Genomic DNA, 19,093 nt, shown 5'->3' on the forward strand with positions numbered 1-19,093 from the left:
ATCAAGAATATTAAAAATAATCACAATTATATAATTAATTAAAGAATAAAATTTATGGGAAAAAGCAAATTAAAAGGAAATTTTCTACAACTAACTTCACATCGGTCTCTTTGCTCATGGCCGGTCCGCGTTGACCGTGCTGGCGATATCTCAACCTAAAATCATCAAATTAGTAAGGTAATTCATATTTTCTTAACTTGTTTGCAATTTTAATCCCCATTAAAATCATTTTTGCATTATTTCCGTTAGTTACAAACCCAAAATGTTCATAAAAACAGTTTTAAAACTAATTTTGAGGTTAAGTTTGAAAGGTGTCACCTCATCTAACATATTGCTTTATTAATTTGTATAGATGTCCCGACGAAAGGGAACCGAAGAAACCGACAAGTTGACTCGTATCGCTATCATCAACACCGACAAGTGTAAACCAAAACGGTGTCGTCAAGAATGCAAAAAATCATGTCCGGTTGTTCGAATGGGAAAACTGTGTATCGAGGTCACTCCAAATGATAAAAAAGCTTCTATATCGGAGGAGTTGTGTATTGGTTGTGGTATTTGTGTTAAGGTAGAGCTAATTTATAAATTAGATGATTTAAATATAAAAAGAATTTTTTAGAAATGCCCATTTGAAGCAATTTCCATTATTAACTTACCTAGTAATTTAGAGAGGGATACTACACATCGATATGGGAAAAATGCATTTAAATTACATCGACTCCCCATTCCAAGACCAGGGGAAGTTTTAGGATTGGTTGGGACCAACGGTATTGGAAAATCAACTGCTTTAAAGATTTTAGCAGGAAAGCAAAAGCCTAATCTTGGAAGATACACGGTAAATATAAAAATTTATTAATAAATAATTATTTTTAATTTACATAAATAATCTTTAATTTCAAATAGGACCCTCCAGATTGGACGGAAATTTTGAGTCATTTCCGAGGTTCTGAACTTCAAAATTATTTTACCAAGATTTTAGAGGACGATTTAAAAGCCTTAATAAAACCCCAATACGTTGATCAAATCCCAAAAGCTGTAAAAGGAACCGTTCAACAACTATTAGATAAAAAATCTGAACTTGATAACCAAGATGAAATTTGCGCCATGTTGGATTTGACCAATTTAAAAGATCGCGAACTTTCCGCTTTATCTGGAGGGGAATTGCAACGTTTCGCTTGTGCCATGGTGTGCATTCAAAACGGGGATATCTTCATGTTTGATGAACCCTCTTCTTATTTGGATGTTAAACAAAGATTGAATGCTGCACAAACAATTCGATCGCTACTTGGCCCTGACAAGTATTAATACATTTTTAATTATACTCTTTATCATGAGAAACATGAATAACTAATTGATTTTCATTATTATTTTCCGCATACATACAGATATTACGCCTATAAATTGATGTGTGTTAGAGGAAAATGGCTTCTAATGAATATGTTTGTCTGAAAATCGTAAATTTTGGTTTGTTTAAAGTTTCACAAAAAAGTAGCTCAGGTTCGCGAAAGCCGCAACTTTCTATCTTTCATAATAACTGAGATACCCTGTGCAAACCCATCGAAATTTGGACATCCTGTACACGTGAAAAAATTTGCCCTTTCTTACTATACTCTATTTTTTAATTCAGAGGAGTAAAATGAAAAGTCACGTTTACAGAGTGTAATTTTTCAAAGTTATTTTTTTGGCGAGAGTTTTAAAATTGGAGGGGATTTTAAGTAAACTAGTTACGAATTTAATTACATATTTGTTTAAACACAATAAAAACCAGGGCATACCCAAGGTTTGTTTACAAGAGATTGTCTAGGTTTATACACAACTCAATCAAATTTTTAAAATATTGTAATTGAATTACTTTAATATACAGGTGTCTCAGCGAGACCGGTCATTAGACGTTTCTGGGGTTCTGGCGAAAATAAAAATTTGAGAATTCAGACTTAAGTATTATCAATTACGATTTCTTCGTCTAAAATATTTTCAGATTTCTTGCACTTCCGGTTATACCGGAAGTCGCCACCAACTTTATTTTTTAAAATGGAACAGCCTGTATATTTTTACATATTAGGGTTTGTCTGTTTTCAAGGTTTATAAATAACTTTACTTTTTGCAATTTGATTCGGTCGTTTTCGAGTTATTCGAATTTTTCTAGAAAAATCTGCTCCAGCAGACATTTGTTCAAAAAATCAGAAAACACTCAACTTTTGGGATATCAGTTTAGGATTGAGAACATGCTTAAGCAACATGATGGAGTATGTTTTGGTGCTAAGAACTGCGGTCTAGAACGTTTGATCACTTTACTATGGCACGTTAACTTTTCAAAATTTGGAAGTACCATAACTTCATTTTTTTAAATAGTCGTCTTCGGTGTCTCATTCTACATCTTTTATATCCAATATGGCCCATACCTAATATTAATAGTTTGGGAGATAATTATGGTTTTTTGAAAAATGCACACATCATATGGATATTTAGTCTAGTGTGCCATGAAAAACAAACCTTCTCAATGAGTTCTTGTTAAAGACTCACTTGTTTACGTCACTTGATGCATGTGAGCTAATAATTATCTGTTAAAATAAAAACAAAATCGATAACAATAACGAAAGTAATATTTACACAAATCAAGACATTCTTAATTTATTTTTTTTGCATGAAAAGCGCGACAAAGTTCGTAGTATGATTCCCAGATCTTCTTTGGCAGCTCGAATTGAGGTGTTGGGACTGGGCTCGAAATAAGCCAAGGTATTCACCTCTTCTGTTGCATTATCTACTACATTTTTTGGTCAGTTTAACACGTGATTAATTCGTCCAAAATGCAAAAAGTTTGCTTCTATTTCTCTAAATTTACCTTTTGTCATCGGAGATAAATGTGGATAATTTTCATTAAACATTCTGCAAGTTCTACTAAGAACTTTGTCGCACTTTTCGTGCACAAAAAATAAATTATGGATTTCTTCATTTGTATAAACATTATTTACTTTATTAATATCCATTTTAACTGGTTTTAGACTCATAAGCATCAAACAACCTAAATTAGACTTTGACGTTTATCAATAAGTCATTAAACATTTGTTTTCCATGGCACACTAGGTTAATATCCATATATGTGAGCATTTTTCAAAAAACCCTAATTATTTCTCAAACTATTAATGTTAGGCATAGGACATATGGAATATAAAAGATGTAAAATGAGACGCCGAAGACGACTAAGTAATAAAATATGGGGGTTGCCATTTAAAAAAATGAAGTTATGGTGCTTCCAAATTTCGAAAAGTTAACGTATCATAGTAAAGTGACCAAACCATCTAGACAGTCGTTCTCGGCACCACAACATACTCCATCATGTTCTTTAAGCATGTTCTGAATCCTAAATTGATATCTCAAAAATTGAGTGTTCTATGATTTTTTGAACAAATGCTTGAGCAAATTTTTCTAGAAAAATTCGAATAACTCGAGAATTGCTGGTTCAAATTACAAAAAGTAAAGTTATTTATAAACCTTCAAAACAGACAAATCCAAATATGTAAAAATGTGTTCCATTTAAAAAATAAAGTAGGTGGCGACTTCCGGTATAACCGGAACTGCTAGAAATCTGAAAATATTTTAGATGAAGAGAACGTAATTGATAATACTGAAGTCTGCATTCTCAAATTTTTTGTTTGGCCAGAACCCCAGAAACGTCTAATGACTGGTCTCGCTGAGACACCCTGTATTTAGTGTGGTATATAATTAAGCGGTAGTAAAACGGAAAATAATTCAACTTAATTTTTGATATAAACTCACTTATCATAAAATAATTGAGAGAAACTAAAGTAGTAATTGATTTATGTTACACTAGAGAAGACACTTCAACTAAACATAAATTTGAGGTTGCGCGCGCATTCCGCGGCCACTTACGTCACGAAACACTCCTGCTCTTGCCCCTCGCCCAAAAACTAAAATCAAAGTATTGCAGCATAGGAACTCAGATGTATGTATGTATGTAAGCGTGGAGTGCGTAGTTTTTACGCGCGCACTTAGGCCCCAGTGGGCCCCTTGTGCATTCTCCTTTCGAGGCTTGAGATGGTATGAGAAAGCATCTTGTTAGGTGACGATACCGCTTACTCGTTGCCAATGACGAGTTACCGCCGCCCCAACCCCCCGACCCACACATCATCTCGACCGCAACCTGGCGGAGCGCACGGCAGCTCAACGTCCTGGCGGAGCGCACGGCAGCTCAACGTCCTGGCGGAGCGCACGACTTGCTCAACGGCCTGGCGCAGGCCAATCAGCGTGGGCGTGTGGTCAGAGAGCGCTCACGCGCATTCGTCCCTATAAAGTCAAGCCTCACACACATGCGTGCTGCTAACGACAACCAGAGATTGACGACTGGTTGCCGGGACCGACGGCTTAACGTCCCCTCCGAAGGACGGGGGGCGACTCAACGTGCTTTCACCGGGGATCGAACCCGGGACGTCTGCGTGTTAACCCGAGAGCTAACACGCTGAGCCATCACGCCCCCTCAGGAACTCAGATTACCTTTAACATACAGGGTGTATCAGGGTGTATCATAAATATATATCTTATAACACAATTTCCCATTCTTTGTCCTTAAGATATGATACTATAAAGTAAAGGGTACACAAGTTTGAGTACTACTGGTTAATGAATTATACTAAGCAGGCTTTGCTTTGCAATTTGTTTCTAGTTTTGTAATTTTGTTGTTTTTAATACAATAAGCAAGTTTATTTATTAAAACCAAAACTTTTGTAAATTTTCACATTAGAGAGTGATAAAACAGAAGTGATAAATTTATCACATAAAGTAAACAACCTCTAAAAAAATAACTCAAAAATGACTTTTATGTGTCAAATTAAAGCTATATACATAAGCAAAGCGTGCTTAGTATAATTCTTTATACAGCAGTACTTAAACTTTCAAACCTTTAACTTTATCGTATCATATCTTAAAAATGGCAAAGAATTGGACATTGTGTTATATTGTGAATTTTTTATTCTCAAAAAGGGGACCTATAACCCCTCAATTTTTTTCTACTCATACCTGATGCACCCCCTGTACAAAGTGTGTCAAATGTCTGGAATAACTTCGCCATTTGTAGTTTCTTTATTAATTGTGGCGCAATTTTTGGCGATGTTTGCTTGTTTACTATTTTTTTTTTGTTTCGTTGCTATGGCAACCAAGATTGTTATTTTAAATTTATTAAATTTTTGCATATTTTGATAGAAGATAAATCCCTCTACGCAATGAACATACAGTGTGTCCCAGGATAGATGTTACAAGAGGTATAATGACTTAAAAATGTTAGAATTTTATATTAAGGCTGAGGAATTAACCCCTGCTTGGTGTGGAGAGAATTTTAAGTATAGTTTCATGTATTGAAAATCAACTCGGCCTTGATAGTGAAGCGAAAACTATTTCAGGTAAAGTAACCTTTTTGTTCATGATATTGAAAAATGTTATTAAGAAAAGTTGTTCAAAATGTGAAATATGATACGGTCCTATGCAAAATTTGAGGAGGATCTATCTACTTTGGTTGAAGCATCACATTTTAGTTTAAATAACATAAATATTGTATAATTTTATTTTATTTATAGAAAATCGAACGTATACTTAACTGTCGTTTATTCAACATAACATCCACCTTTGCACATTTTTCTATACGATGCCTAAATTCTCTAAAGCTGTTCTGAATTTCTTCGATGCGTATTTGTCGTATAACATTTGTTATCCGTTCTTTTAATATTTTTCGATTGTTCGGTATTGGTTGAGCGAAAACTAGTTGTTTAAGGCGACCCCATGAAAGAAATCTAATATTAAAAGGTCGGGAGACCTTCGAGGCCACGCAATTGGACCATTTCTAGATATAATCTTTTCTCGAAATATTAAATTTAACCATTCAGCTACACGTGCTGTAGAATGTGCAGAGCATCCATCGGGTTGGCAGTAAATTGCCTGTCTTTCTATCAGTAAAAAAAAATCTTATCTAAAATATAGTGGTTTAATCAATGTAGATAGATCTTTCTGAAAATTTGCATAGTGCCATAATTTCTCATTCTGAACAACTTTTCTCAATGATATTTTGCCGTATCAGGAACAAAAAGGTTACTTTACTTGAACTAAAAATAGTTTTCGCTTCATTATCAAGGCCGAGTTGATTTTGGGCTTAATTCCTCAGCCTTAAAATAAAATTCAATATTTTTTAAGTCATTATACCTCTTGTAACATCTATCCTGGGACACGCTGTATATGAAATCATATGGTTGTATAAGAAAAAAATCGAGACAAAATGCGTTCTCTAAAAATATTAAATCATCAAATTACTATCAAAGTAGGCGCCGAAATAGCGCCGTTGACAGCTTTAAATGTAAAAAAATTGACAGCTTAAACAAATATGGTGCAATTAAGCGAACGACAAAGAATCCAAATATTAACGCTGTATGGGTACGGTGATAGAAAATGCTCTCAAACTGAAGTTTTTACACTGTTCAATAATATTTACCTCGATACGTAATCCACAGTATGCAAAATATTAAAAAAAATCCTTAACACCGGAAGTGTTAAAAACCTTACAAAAAGTGGATTGGCTAAAGACAACTACCAATGACGAAACTACATTAAATGTGTATCATAAAACTGTTATTCTTTTGACATTTAAAGCTGTCAACGGCGTTATTTCGGTGCCTACTTTGATTGTAAATTACTGATTTAATATTTTCAGAAAACGCATTTTTCTTATTTTTTTTCTTATACGAATCATATGATTTGATATGTTCATCATATAGAGGGACTTATCTTCTATCAAAGTATGCAACAAACACTTTTGCATCCCATATAAAATAACAATATTGGTTGCCATAGCAACGAAACAAAAAAAGCAAAATACTCACAAAAAATGCGCCACGATTAATAATGATACTTGTATTTGAAACATTTTTCTTTAAAACCACAAATGGCGAAGTTATTGGTTATATTCCAGACATTTGACACACCATGTATAAACCTTAGGGCATACATTCTTACTTTGTACCCCATAAAATGCAACATTGAGTTGCAATCATTTTCTATCAATTCATTTTGTATATTTTTGTCACAATAATGGTCAGCCAACTCACCATTTATTGCTAATTTGACATCCTCCTCCATGATAGGGTCAAACTTTGCCAATAATTTTCCATTATTTTTGGTAAATAATTTATCAGAAGATCCTCTTAAAGCCATATTATTTTCAGCTAAATATAATGTAATGTGCATCAGTCGTTGAAACACAGTTTTCCATCGTAAACTTTCCTTAAAAATTAATTTTTGTGTTTCTTTGTCAATAGTTGATCCAGTTTTTAATCTAATTTCAGCTTCAATCTATTGATTCAGCCCTTTTTTGTGAATAGGACTATTTTCGTGCATTTTCAAACACGCATATCAACACAAAACACGTTCAAGTTATTAGCGATGAGTCGTTCACGTTTCTCTTGATAAGAAAGACTTTATAAACAAAAATTCTTATTCAATTTCTTTTTAGGTTTATAATTGTTGTTGAACACGATTTGAGTGTTCTAGATTATCTTTCTGATTTTATTTGTTGTTTATATGGTGTCCCAGGAGCGTATGGGGTGGTAACTATGCCTTTTTCGGTAAGGGAAGGCATCAATATTTTCTTGGACGGTTTTGTACCAACGGAAAATTTACGATTTCGTGAAGATTCGCTCGTTTTTAAAGTATCTGAGTCCGCCGCTGAAGAAGAAGTGAAACGCATCAATCACTATGAATACCCACATATGGTAAAAACGATGGGTAGTTTTAGATTGGAGGTGCATAAAGGGCAATTTTCGGATTCAGAAATTTTAGTTTTACTTGGAGAAAATGGTACGGGTAAAACTACTTTTATTCGTTTACTTGCTGGTAATTTAGAAGCTGATTCCGGCTCAGGTAATATCAATAATAATTAGTAATTATTTATTATTAAAAGCTTTATTTTTAGGCGAATTACCGCAATTACATATTAGTTACAAACCCCAAAAGATAAGTCCAAAATCACAAGGTTTAGTTAGGCAATTACTTCATGAAAAAATCAGGGATGCTTATATTCACCAGCAATTTATTGCCGACGTAATGAAGCCGTTAAAAATTGATGATATAATCGATCAAGAGGTTCAAAACTTGTCTGGTGGTGAATTACAAAGAGTTGCAATGACTCTGTGTCTTGGAAAACCAGCCGACGTTTATCTAATTGATGAACCAAGTGCTTACTTAGATTCTGAGCAACGTTTAGTAGCTGCTAAAGTTATAAAACGTTTTATTTTGCATGCTAAAAAAACCGGGTTTGTTGTTGAGCACGATTTTATTATGGCTACGTATTTGGCGGATCGTGTAATTGTTTTTGAAGGAACGCCATCTGTTAGCACTGAGGCTCATACCCCTCAAACGTTATTAGCTGGCATGAATAGGTTCCTGGAATTGTTGGGAATTACTTTTAGAAGAGATCCTAATAACTTTAGACCCAGGATTAATAAACAGGAATCCGTTAAGGATGTGGAACAAAAAAGGGCTGGACAATATTTCTTTTTGGAAGAATAAGTTAATTTTCCGTTCGATTTTCAAACGGTTATTATTAATCGATTGTCTTAAATAATTTGGTTCTTTACCATTTTATATAAATAATCGTTTATATGTATATGTACCAAGAAAAACGGTGGAAATAAATTTTATAAAAGATGTTAATGAAAATGATTGAAAAATTACCTAATAACATAACCTTGATAATGATTAATGACATTTCGAGAAAATAATGTCGTTTGGGTTGCCTATTTAAAAAAATTCTTTTTCAAATTAATTTTATTCTTATAAAAAGGTATATATTATTATTATATCTTATAAATAGTAATCTTTCATTACTAAAACAAAATTTATAAATTAATATTTCAATTTTTAGATTTCATAACCTAACATTTAATTTCATCATAACGAACATAACCTCAAATTAAACGTCAAAAAGTCGTGCTGTCTTTAAATCTGTTAATGCGTTATTTTTACACCTTAAAGTTAGTAAAACCACGAAAGTAATGCTCCCTTTTTGTCCAATATGTGGTAATTTAATGTACGTTCAAGAAGGGGCACAATATCGACTACAAATTGCGTGCAGTACCTGCCCAATAATTCAAAACATCAGTAAAACAATCGTCAGTTCGACTTATTACAAGAAAAAGGTGAGAGAAAAATTCGAGAATCATCATGTGCCTTAAAATTAATCAATGTGAAATGACTCAAAAGACACGTTAAAAATAAACAGAAAGTGCGGAAAAGTGTTGAACATACCGAAAAATCAGATTAAAGTTTCGATGTGACGTCACGTTTTGTGATGCAAGTCTAAACCCGAATTTCTAGGTCTAGTGTTAGTTTTAGTGCAGTAAAAATATGCAACTTAGTGATATCTTATGCTAATTAGCGCTACCTACCACTGTCACTAGAACTAACATTAGAACTAGAAACATTCGGGTTTAGCCGCACGTCTCAAGACGGCTAAACCCGAATGATTGTAGTTCTAGGTCTTGTGTTAGTTCTAGTGCAAAACTAAAACTAACACTAGACCAAAAACTAGAAACATTTGGATTTAGCCCCACGTCTCTAAAGATGGCTAAACCCGAATGATTCTAGTTCTAGGTTTTGTGTTAGTTCTAGTAATAGTGTTAATGTAAAACTAGAACTAACACTACACTTAGAACAAGAAACATTCGCGTTTAACCGCATGTCTCTCAAGATGGCTAAACCGGAATGATTCTAGTTCTAGGTCTTGTGTTAGTTCTAGTGATAGTTTTACTGCAATAAAAAAATGCAACATAGTGATATCTTATGCTAACTAGAGCTACCTATCACTGTCACTAGAACTAATACTAGACCTAGAACTAGAAACATTTGGGTTTAGCCGCACGTCTTTCAAGACGGCTAAACCCGAATGATTCTAGTTCTGGGTCTTGTGTTAGTTTTAGTGATAGTTTTACTGCAATAAAAAAATGCAACATAGTGATATCTTATACTAACTAGAGCTACCTACCACTGTCACTAAAACTAATACTAGACTTAGAACTAGAAACATTTGGGTTTAGCCGCACGGCTGTCAAGACGGCTAAACCCGAATGATTCTAGTTCTGGGTCTTGTGTTAGTTTTAGTGTTAGTGTAAAACTAAAACTAACACTAGACTGAGAACAAGAAACATTCGGGTTTAGCCACACGTCTCTCAAGACGGCTAAACTCGAATGATTCTAGTTCTAGGTCTAGTGTTAGTTCCAGTTTTACTGCAATAAAAAAATGCAACATAGTGATATCTTATGCTAACTAGAGCTACCTACCACTGTCACTAGAACTAATACTAGACTTAGAACTAGAAACATTTGGGTTTAGCCGCACGGCTGTCAAGACGGATAAACCCGAATGATTCTAGTTCTGGGTCTTGTGTTAGTTTTATTAATAGTGTTAGTGTAAAACTAACACTAGACTGAGAACAAGAAACATTCGGGTTTAGCCGCACGTCTCTCAAGACGGCTAAACCCGAATGATTCTAGTTCTAGGTCTAGTGTTAGTTCCAATTTTACTGCAATAAAAAACTGCAATATAGTGATATCTTATGCTAAGTAGAACTATTTACCACTGTCACTAGAACTAACACTAAACCTAGAACTAGAAACATTTGGGTTTAGCCGCACGTCTGTCAAGACGGCTAAACCCGAATGGTTCTAGTTCTAGGTTTTGTGTTAGTTCTAGTTCAAAACTAAAACTAACACTAGGCCGAAAACTAGAAACATTCGGGTTTAGCCCCACGTCTCTCACGACGGCTAAACTCGAATGATTCTAGTTCTAGGTCTTGTGTTAGTTCTAGTAATAGTGCTAGTGTAAAACTAGAAGTAACACTAGACCTAGAACTAGAAACATTCGGGTTTAGCTGCACGACTTTCAAGATGGCTAACCATAAAAAACAACGTCACGTCGAAACTTTTTTTTTTTCGGTAAGTTTTACACTTTTCCGCACTTTCTTTTTATTTATAACGGCTTCCTCGAGTGATTTCCCGTCGATTAAAAAAAAAATTGTCGATTTTTAAGCGACATGATCATTCTTGAATTACACCAAAGATGAGTTTCATAATTTGATATTCATTATTTAATTGCTTTATATTAAATAGGAAATTGATGATATAATCGGTGGAGAAGAAGCTTGGAAGAACGTTGATTCAACCGACATAACATGTCCAAAGTGTAGCCACGGAAGGGCTTATTTTATGCAAGTTCAAACCCGCTCAGCTGATGAACCTATGACAACATTCTATAGGTGTTGTAATCAAGAGTGTTCGCACAATTGGAGGGATTAAACATGAGAAGTACAACATTTTTGTATAATTTAATTAAAAGCGTCGATTTAAATTTAAAATTAAAAATGGCGCAAATAGTTTCCGTTAACGATATTGATGCTGTTCAAACGGCGATAGAAATTTTAAAATCGGGTGAAGTAATCGCTTTACCGACTGATACAGTTTATGGTTTAGCTTGTTGTGCCACAAACATTGAAGCCGTTAATAAACTGTACGAAATTAAAGCTCGAAACGAAAATAAACCTGTCGCAATTTGCGTTGGACGTGAAAATGATGTTAAAAAATGGGCGGAAGTTTCACATTTACCAAATGGATTATTAAAATCATTACTTCCCGGTCCGGTTACGTTAGTCTTAAATTGTGCTAGAAAATTAGATAAATCCTTAAATTTCGATGGAAAAATCGGCGTTAGAATCCCTGATTACGATTTTATTAGGAACGTTTGTGACGGATTAAATTCACCGATTGCTTTAACAAGCGCTAATTTTAGTGGGGATCCTAGTTCGGTGAGGATTGAGGAGTTTAAAGGTTTATGGGCGAAAATAGGGGGGATTTTTGATGGAGGGATTTTAGGTGTTGGTGATTCAAATCGTGGCGCATCTACCGTTGTTGATTTATCTAAAGTAGGTTATTTTAAAGTTATGAGGAATGGTATTGCATTTGAAAGTACCCGTAAAATATTAATTGATTATGGAATCGATGATTGTACGGTTAAATAAGGTGTTTTTTAGTTTAATTGATTAAAAAAATTAAATATAAAAACAATAAAGGAAAGAAGATTAATTTTATTTATTTGTTTTTTATCCTATATAATATAATAATATAGCATATTTCACATTAGAGACGGAATGTGTAGTCAACAATTTCCTTGATGCGTCGCTTCCAACTAGATTTTAGGTCCCTCTCTTCCAGCTCCCTATCTCAAGAACCTCCTGAGCGCTCCTGGTCATGTTATCTCCTTATCTTGCCATGCGTCATCCTCCTGGTTGTCTTAGAAACACTTTCTTTGTGCCACATGTCTCTGGCGTGAATTGTACATGTTGCGTCCGCTGATCCGCATTAATTTTATGTTTCTGGATCTCATGAGGTAATTAAATAATAGTGTACAGTAAGAACGTTCTGAGGAATGTATAGAAAGAAGAGAAATTAAAAAATATAGGGTCGGCCTTATTGTCTCAATACTTACTATTAACACTGACAGCTCCTACTAACAACTTTAGCTCTAAAACTACAAACGCCCAAGAAGCAAACAAAAAATGCAGTTGATGTAGTGAAAATGCAGAGAGTTGTTGCAAAATCAGCTGGAAAGAATATCACAAAAAAAATATTCTAAAGAACATTCACCAAAACTTCAAAAAAGATTGAAGCTTTTGAGATGTGAATCTACAGTTGGTTACTCAGAGTGTGATGAGCGGAGCATAGTTAGTTTGGACAGCTAGCGAGGCAAACCAGAGAGAAGGAAAACTTTGTTGTAGAAGGAAAATGGAGGGCAAAAGAACACGGGGAAAATCAGCATAATTATATCCCAGACTTCCAACTATTCTTATTGCTCTTCTTTGTATTCCGCAGATTCGCTTAGCCATACTAGAATTGCCCCAGGCTATTAGGTTCGCAGCGCATGAGTGGAGACAGTGACGGATAGTTGTCTCAGCAAAAAAGCAGCTGAACTCAGTCTACCGGCTAGCTTAACCCCATGCTCAGCCCATATAAGGACCGAATCCAGATATAAACCCAGGAACTTGCAATCAGGAACAGGTTTCACCTGGTCATCTGTGGGTAAGGTGAAGACCAGGTTAAGTGTCTTACTTGCATTAGCTAACCTTAGCTAATTCAAATGTATTACTTTGTACCACTGTAGCCGCATTTAAAACAGAACTTCGACTAATAAATATAGTATCACCAGCATACAACAAATAAACATCTTCACCTAGTACATTAGGTAGGTCATTGATATAAATGAGAAATAAAATAGGGTCCAATATGGAACCAAGGTCAGAAGAAAACTGTGAATTAAATTTGACATACTGTTTACGGTTGGACAAATAGGACGATATTAAGCCCCAAGCTTTAGGAGATATGTTGTAAATGTATAATTTCCTTAAAAGAGTGATGTGAGAAACACATTCAAAAGCCTTTGTTAAGTCAACAAAAGAGACACTGCAAAATTCCGATTTCTCTAAACAGTCCACAATACGCTGTTGGAAATAATTCACGAGCACACCTGTATAATGTGAACGCGTGTGTCTAGCGCAACAAAATTTGGTATGGAAGTAGTACTAAAGTAGTGTAACTTACTCTCACATGGAGAGCGGCACAACTCTGCTGGGAGGAGAAACATCAATAACGAGAGTATCCCCTGTGTCTATAAGTCGCTGTATTGTAGAGAGAGGGATGGCCAACCATGTCACCTCAACTCGCTTCCATAGCTCCTCAACGTTAGCCGGGGAAGCCGGATAACGTTGAAGTCTCCGACCAGTCATGTCCCAAACATGTTCGATTGGATTCAGATCCGGAAAGCGAGCTGGCCATGGAAGCATTCGTATACGGTGCTCTTCCACAAAGATCTGTACAACACGCCCGATGTGCGGTCGGACGTTGTGGTGCATGTATAGCAGACCTGGGCGCCGCCGAACGTAGGGAAGCACCGTAGCACCTCATCTACGTATCGTTGACCCGTCATGGTCTGCTATACACACAGCAGGCGTGTACGTCCACCATATGTAATCGCACCCCATACCATAATGCTCGGTTGTCGGTAGATAGGGCGTTCTTGCACACACTGCTCGACTAGACGATCACCACGGCTCCGACGAACTAAATTTCGCGCATCACCGATGCTCAATTCGAATCTTGATTCGTCGGAAAACAAAATGTCGCTCTACTCGGCAACCTACTAATGCCTAGCGTCGACCCACTCGTGACGTATGCTCCGGTGCTCGGGTGTTACTGGAATCCGCTGTATCGCACGACGTGCGCGCAGTCCACTATCTACCAAACGAAGCCGTACAGTTCGCGTAGTGAGAACGCGTTGCCCTGCCGCTGGCCAAACAGCTCCAAGTTGCCTTGAGGAGGACACACACGACGCTAAAGCGCTGAGCACAAGAGCGCGATCCTCGTGTGCTGGGGACGCGCAGGGCCGTCCCGGCCGCGGCTGAAGGTACCTATGTCTTACCTCAGACCATTCTCGCCATGCCCGTTACACTGCCGATAATGACCGCTCGAGACGACGCGCAATTTCACAGAACGATACACTCTCAATGTGCATACCCACAAACATTCCTCCCTCAAACTCGCTTAAGTTACGTGATCGCCCATCCATTGCGCACAGAGTATGATAACAATGTGGTCCCTCACACCACACTAAAAACGATCGGTATTTTCCAACCACTTCGGTCTCCATAGCGACGGAATGTTCCACTTGCAAGGGCAGCCCAGTCACAATGCCGTGACGGAACAACTCGAAACTCCCTGAATAAACTCGTCTACAGTAAACTTTTGTGCTCCGCAAATATTATGGATTTATCTTCACGCGTTCAGATTATTAATTCACGGTGTGCTCGTGAATTATTTCCAACAGTGTATTATCCAATGATTTCAATATCGCACTTGTCTGGGTCTTGCTAAACAAATTTTTACATACAAAATACTGTACTAATTCATTTTTAAGTAGGTGTTCGAAGATTTTTGACAGTACGGGCAATATGTTTATCGGTCTAAAATTCCCGGCAACGTTACGGTCACCCTTCTAAGTAGAAGATAGGTGTGATACAAGCAGTTTTAAAAGCGGCCGGAAATAGATTCACGAACACAATGGTTTAGTAGCTTATTTAGCAGAGTAATTAGCAAATTGCGCATTCAGACCAAAACAATCATAGTATTTGCCATTTTTTATTTTATCGATCACATCTCTCACCTCAACCTCGGAAAAGACATTGAACTGGAAGTATCCATGTGACGCAGGGTGGTTATCGCTCTTGCAGAGGGATAATGGATCAATGTTAGTTTGTATTGAATTAGACAAGATAGCTGGAATTTCTAGAAATTAATTACTAAATTAATATGTATGCTGACGATTTGCAGTTAATTTTTCGTTCCCAGGTATTGATTATCATGGTGCTGAAGCTAAAATAAATAGTGACTTAAATAGAATGTATCGTGTGGCAGCTAACTATCAATTGAGAGTCAACCCAAGTAAATCCATGTATATGTGTCTCGGTAATGCCAGGGCTAGTAGCAGACCTGTGTTAAATATACAAATGAATGGTGAAAAATAATCAGTTTAGTTCAGGAATCCAAATGCTTAAGGTTAAAAATAGATAATATGTAGATCGCAGATTGACTATTATATCAAAAATGCTTATTCTTATTTGCGTGGACTTTATCCTCATCGAGCCTATCTTACGGTGGATCTGAAAAAGCAACAGTGTCAGTCTTTTGTTCTATCCCAGTTTAATTACATGGCGCCACTCTACCACTTGGCTGTTGATGTGGTTGACTTCTAACCGCATACAGAGAGCGCAAAACAGTTGTCTGAGGTATATTTATGGTATCAGAAAATTTGATAGAATTACTCATAAGCTGAAAGATATAAAATGGTTGTCAATGAAATAAAGAAGAGATCTTCATAGCTTATGTCTTTTCCATAAAATTATAATCTCATGTAAGCCCGAATATCTGTATAAGAAAATTAAGGTCAAACCCATATGTTACGAGATTAAATAATCCTATATATCCACCAAATTATCGGACGTGTCTATTTGAAAGAAGCTTTAGCTATCACATTTACAAATCTTATAGGAAATTGCCAAATGACATGCAAACTCTGAGCTTAGGTACATTCAGGAAGAGTTTGATGCGGCTGGGGTTTCAGCATATTTACCGTTGGCATGTTGGGATTTGTGAAGGCAGTATAAATTTTTTTTGTTTTAGTTGATTAAGTATTTTATAATTCATTTTATATGTTTTTTTTCTTTTATTTTCTTTCTTGTGTTTTCTTTTTTGCTTAATTTTTGTTCTTTTTTGCAACCAACTAGGTTGGTATGAACAGACATTGTCTGGAACCCGCCCATTGTGTTCCTTCTTTAATTTAATATTATGAAGTAGAAATATGTACTACTAGAATATTATTTGCATTTGTGGAAGGCACAATAAAGCTATATTATTATTATTAGCAGTTATGTTACTCGAGGTGGCGTGTCGCTCGTATTTTCTATACTTATTCACGATGCTCTAGATTGCAGACTGAATTTTTGTGATTTTCAACATAACCATCGTGAGCGGCCCTCTTTCCGTCGATTAGAGGTTGTCTGTATTTCTTGTAGTAGTCGTCTCTTAATACTTTCCTATGGGGATTCACATTGGCCAGATAAGCCTCATTAATGAGTTGTAAATTTGCACGCATAACGTGAACGTCCTGAGTAAACCAGGATATATTTCTGCTTTTATTATTAGATTTAATTTTTATATCGAGAAAAGTATATGAAGCAGTTTCAGCGAGGTAGTTCGTTAGCACATTTGCTGCGACTTCAGGATTCACCACATCATTCGTTCTGGCAATGTAACGTAAAAGTTTAGGGATCCTATCATGTGATAATAATGATACTAGCCCTCTTGTGTGATTGGTCTAACAGTGCTTTCCTGAGAGTGCGAATCTCAAAACTAGTGTGTAACCCCATATAGATGGCATAGGACCGAGAGGAAGTTCGTAAACATTGAAGAAGAGCTAGGGCTGGACTCAGATCACTCACCAGCAATTATTACTCTAAATAACAAAGTATGTAACAAAGAACCCTTTTTATCACTAACTAATAAACTCACTAATTGGAATTTATTTCAACAAACATTAGATAATAAAATTCATCTTAATGCTCTTATGAAAACAAACGGAGACATTGACAATGAAGTAGAAAAGTTCTTAAAAGACATACAAAACGCAGCTTGGGCCTCAACACCAATTTTAACACCAAAACCTAAATCTAATATTTATCCTAAATTCATTAGAGACAAAATTGCAGAAAAACGGAAAGCAAGAAAGAAATGGCAAACCAATAGAATTCCTACTGATAAAACTAAATTAAATAAAATAACAGCCGAATTAAGGGCATTAACAGATAGCCACAAAGAAAATAATATTCAAAAGTACTTAAAAGACCTTACTGACGATGCCAGTACTAATTATTCTCTGTGGAAGGCAACAAGAAAGCTTAAAGTTCCAAAAACACATACACCTCCAATTCGAAATAATAATGGAAATTGGGCTAAGAGCAATCAAGAAAAAGTTAATTTGTTTGCTGAACATCTGAAAGGAACTTTTACATCAGACAGTCCAACAACTATGCTAAATAGTGTCCCTAGTGTATTTCAAAGTGATCAGCAGAGTAATATACCATGTGTAAGAATGAAAGAACTGTATTATGAAATACAAAAACTAAATGTAAAGAAATCAGTGGGGTATGACCTAATTAATGGAGAAACATTGAAACATCTACCAAAACGGGCGATTACAAAACTATTACACATAATTAATGCTGCTTTTAAACAGAAATACTTCCCAAGCATATGGAAAGTTGCTGAAATAATAATGATACCAAAACCTGGTAAACCCCCCACAGATGTTACATCATATAGGCCAATCTCATTATTACCCTTACTATCAAAACTGCTTGAAAAATTACTATTAAAAAGACTAAAACCTGTCATAGAAGAAAAAGCCCTAATACCAACACATCAATTTGGGTTTCGGAATAAACATACAACAATAGACCAAGTGCATAGAATAACGAATACTATCGAAATAGCAATGGAAGAAAATAAAGTCTGCTCTGCCGTATTTTTGGATGTTGCACAAGCTTTCGACAAAGTCTGGTTAGATGGTTTAAATTACAAACTAGACCAAATACTACCATCAACGTATAGTCAACTATTAAAATCATATCTTGCTGATCGATATTTTAGAGTAAAATACGAAAACGCTTATTCACCAATACATGAAATACGAGCCGGAGTTCCTCAAGGAAGTGTGCTTGGCCCAACATTGTACTTACTCTACACATTCGACCTTCCTCAAGTACCAGAAACTTTAACAGCTACATTCGCAGACGACACAGCGATCTTGGCTGTTGCAGAAAATGAAGTAGTTGCAGCAACTAAGTTACAATTGGCATTAAATTCAATAGAAAACTGGACCTAACGATGGCTAATAAAACTAAATGCAAATAAATCGACATTCATAAACTTTACTTACAAGAAAGTAAACTATGTCCCAGTACACATAAATGGCAATGCCGACACCGCAAAATATCTTGGTATGACGCTGGATGCCAAACTCAAATGGAAAGCTCACGTCAAAAAAAAACGTGAGGAACTTGATATCAAATTTAGACACCTATATTGGCTTATTGGCAGAAAATTAACGCTATCACTAAGAAACAAGTTGTTAATATACAAACAAGTATTAAAACCAAAATGGACATACGGAATCCAACTGTGGGGTTGTACCTGCAAGACAAATGCAAGTCTGATTCAAAGATTCCAGAACAAAGTACTAAGGTGCATATTGAATGCATCTTGGTATATAAGAAACACCGACCTCCATCGCGACTTGAAAGTAGCATCGGTGTCATCAGAAATTGCATCATTTGCATGTAAACATGAGAAGAGAATGCACGAACATCCCAACATCGAGGCCATACAGCTTCTCGACAACGAGGATGTCCTGCGTCGCCTTCAGAGGATGAAGCCGTTCGAT

General features: G+C 35.8%; 3 protein-coding genes across 3 annotated transcripts; all 3 read left to right on the forward strand.

The window, feature by feature from the left end:
* The first annotated feature begins 77 nt into the window (after positions 1-77).
* LOC111423595 (ATP-binding cassette sub-family E member 1 pix) lies at positions 78-8,701 on the forward strand. Its single transcript, XM_071194254.1, has 6 exons — positions 78-177; positions 353-565; positions 617-832; positions 901-1,295; positions 7,508-7,914; positions 7,967-8,701. Exons 2-6 carry the CDS (start codon positions 353-355, stop codon positions 8,560-8,562), a joined length of 1,827 nt encoding a protein of 608 aa, XP_071050355.1. The 5' UTR covers positions 78-177; the 3' UTR covers positions 8,563-8,701.
* A 251-nt stretch (positions 8,702-8,952) lies between these two features.
* LOC111423593 (RNA polymerase III subunit K) lies at positions 8,953-11,346 on the forward strand. The gene is made up of 2 exons (XM_023056857.2): positions 8,953-9,191; positions 11,161-11,346. The coding sequence occupies exons 1-2, from the start codon at positions 9,048-9,050 to the stop codon at positions 11,344-11,346; spliced, it is 330 nt and encodes a 109-aa protein (XP_022912625.2). The 5' UTR covers positions 8,953-9,047.
* Positions 11,347-11,348: 2 nt separating this feature from the next.
* On the forward strand, positions 11,349-12,134 carry LOC111423581 (Threonyl-carbamoyl synthesis 1). Its single transcript, XM_023056844.2, has one exon. The coding sequence runs from the start codon at positions 11,349-11,351 to the stop codon at positions 12,063-12,065; it is 717 nt and encodes a 238-aa protein (XP_022912612.2). The 3' UTR covers positions 12,066-12,134.
* Positions 12,135-19,093: the final 6,959 nt, after the last annotated feature.

The sequence above is a fragment of the Onthophagus taurus genome, chromosome 1, assembly GCF_036711975.1.
Source record: "Onthophagus taurus isolate NC chromosome 1, IU_Otau_3.0, whole genome shotgun sequence".
NCBI lineage: Eukaryota > Metazoa > Arthropoda > Insecta > Coleoptera > Scarabaeidae > Onthophagus > Onthophagus taurus.

Coding starts and splice junctions, on each gene's coding strand:
- LOC111423595 (XM_071194254.1), top strand. CDS start 353: ATGTCCCGACGAAAGGGAACCGAAGAAACCGACAAGTTGACTCGTATC. Junction 833..900: donor CTAATCTTGGAAGATACACG/GTAAATATAAAA, acceptor AATTTCAAATAG/GACCCTCCAGATTGGACGGA. Junction 1,296..7,507: donor TCGCTACTTGGCCCTGACAA/GTATTAATACAT, acceptor ATTTCTTTTTAG/GTTTATAATTGTTGTTGAAC.
- LOC111423593 (XM_023056857.2), top strand. CDS start 9,048: ATGCTCCCTTTTTGTCCAATATGTGGTAATTTAATGTACGTTCAAGAA. Junction 9,192..11,160: donor CGACTTATTACAAGAAAAAG/GTGAGAGAAAAA, acceptor TATATTAAATAG/GAAATTGATGATATAATCGG.
- LOC111423581 (XM_023056844.2), top strand. CDS start 11,349: ATGAGAAGTACAACATTTTTGTATAATTTAATTAAAAGCGTCGATTTA.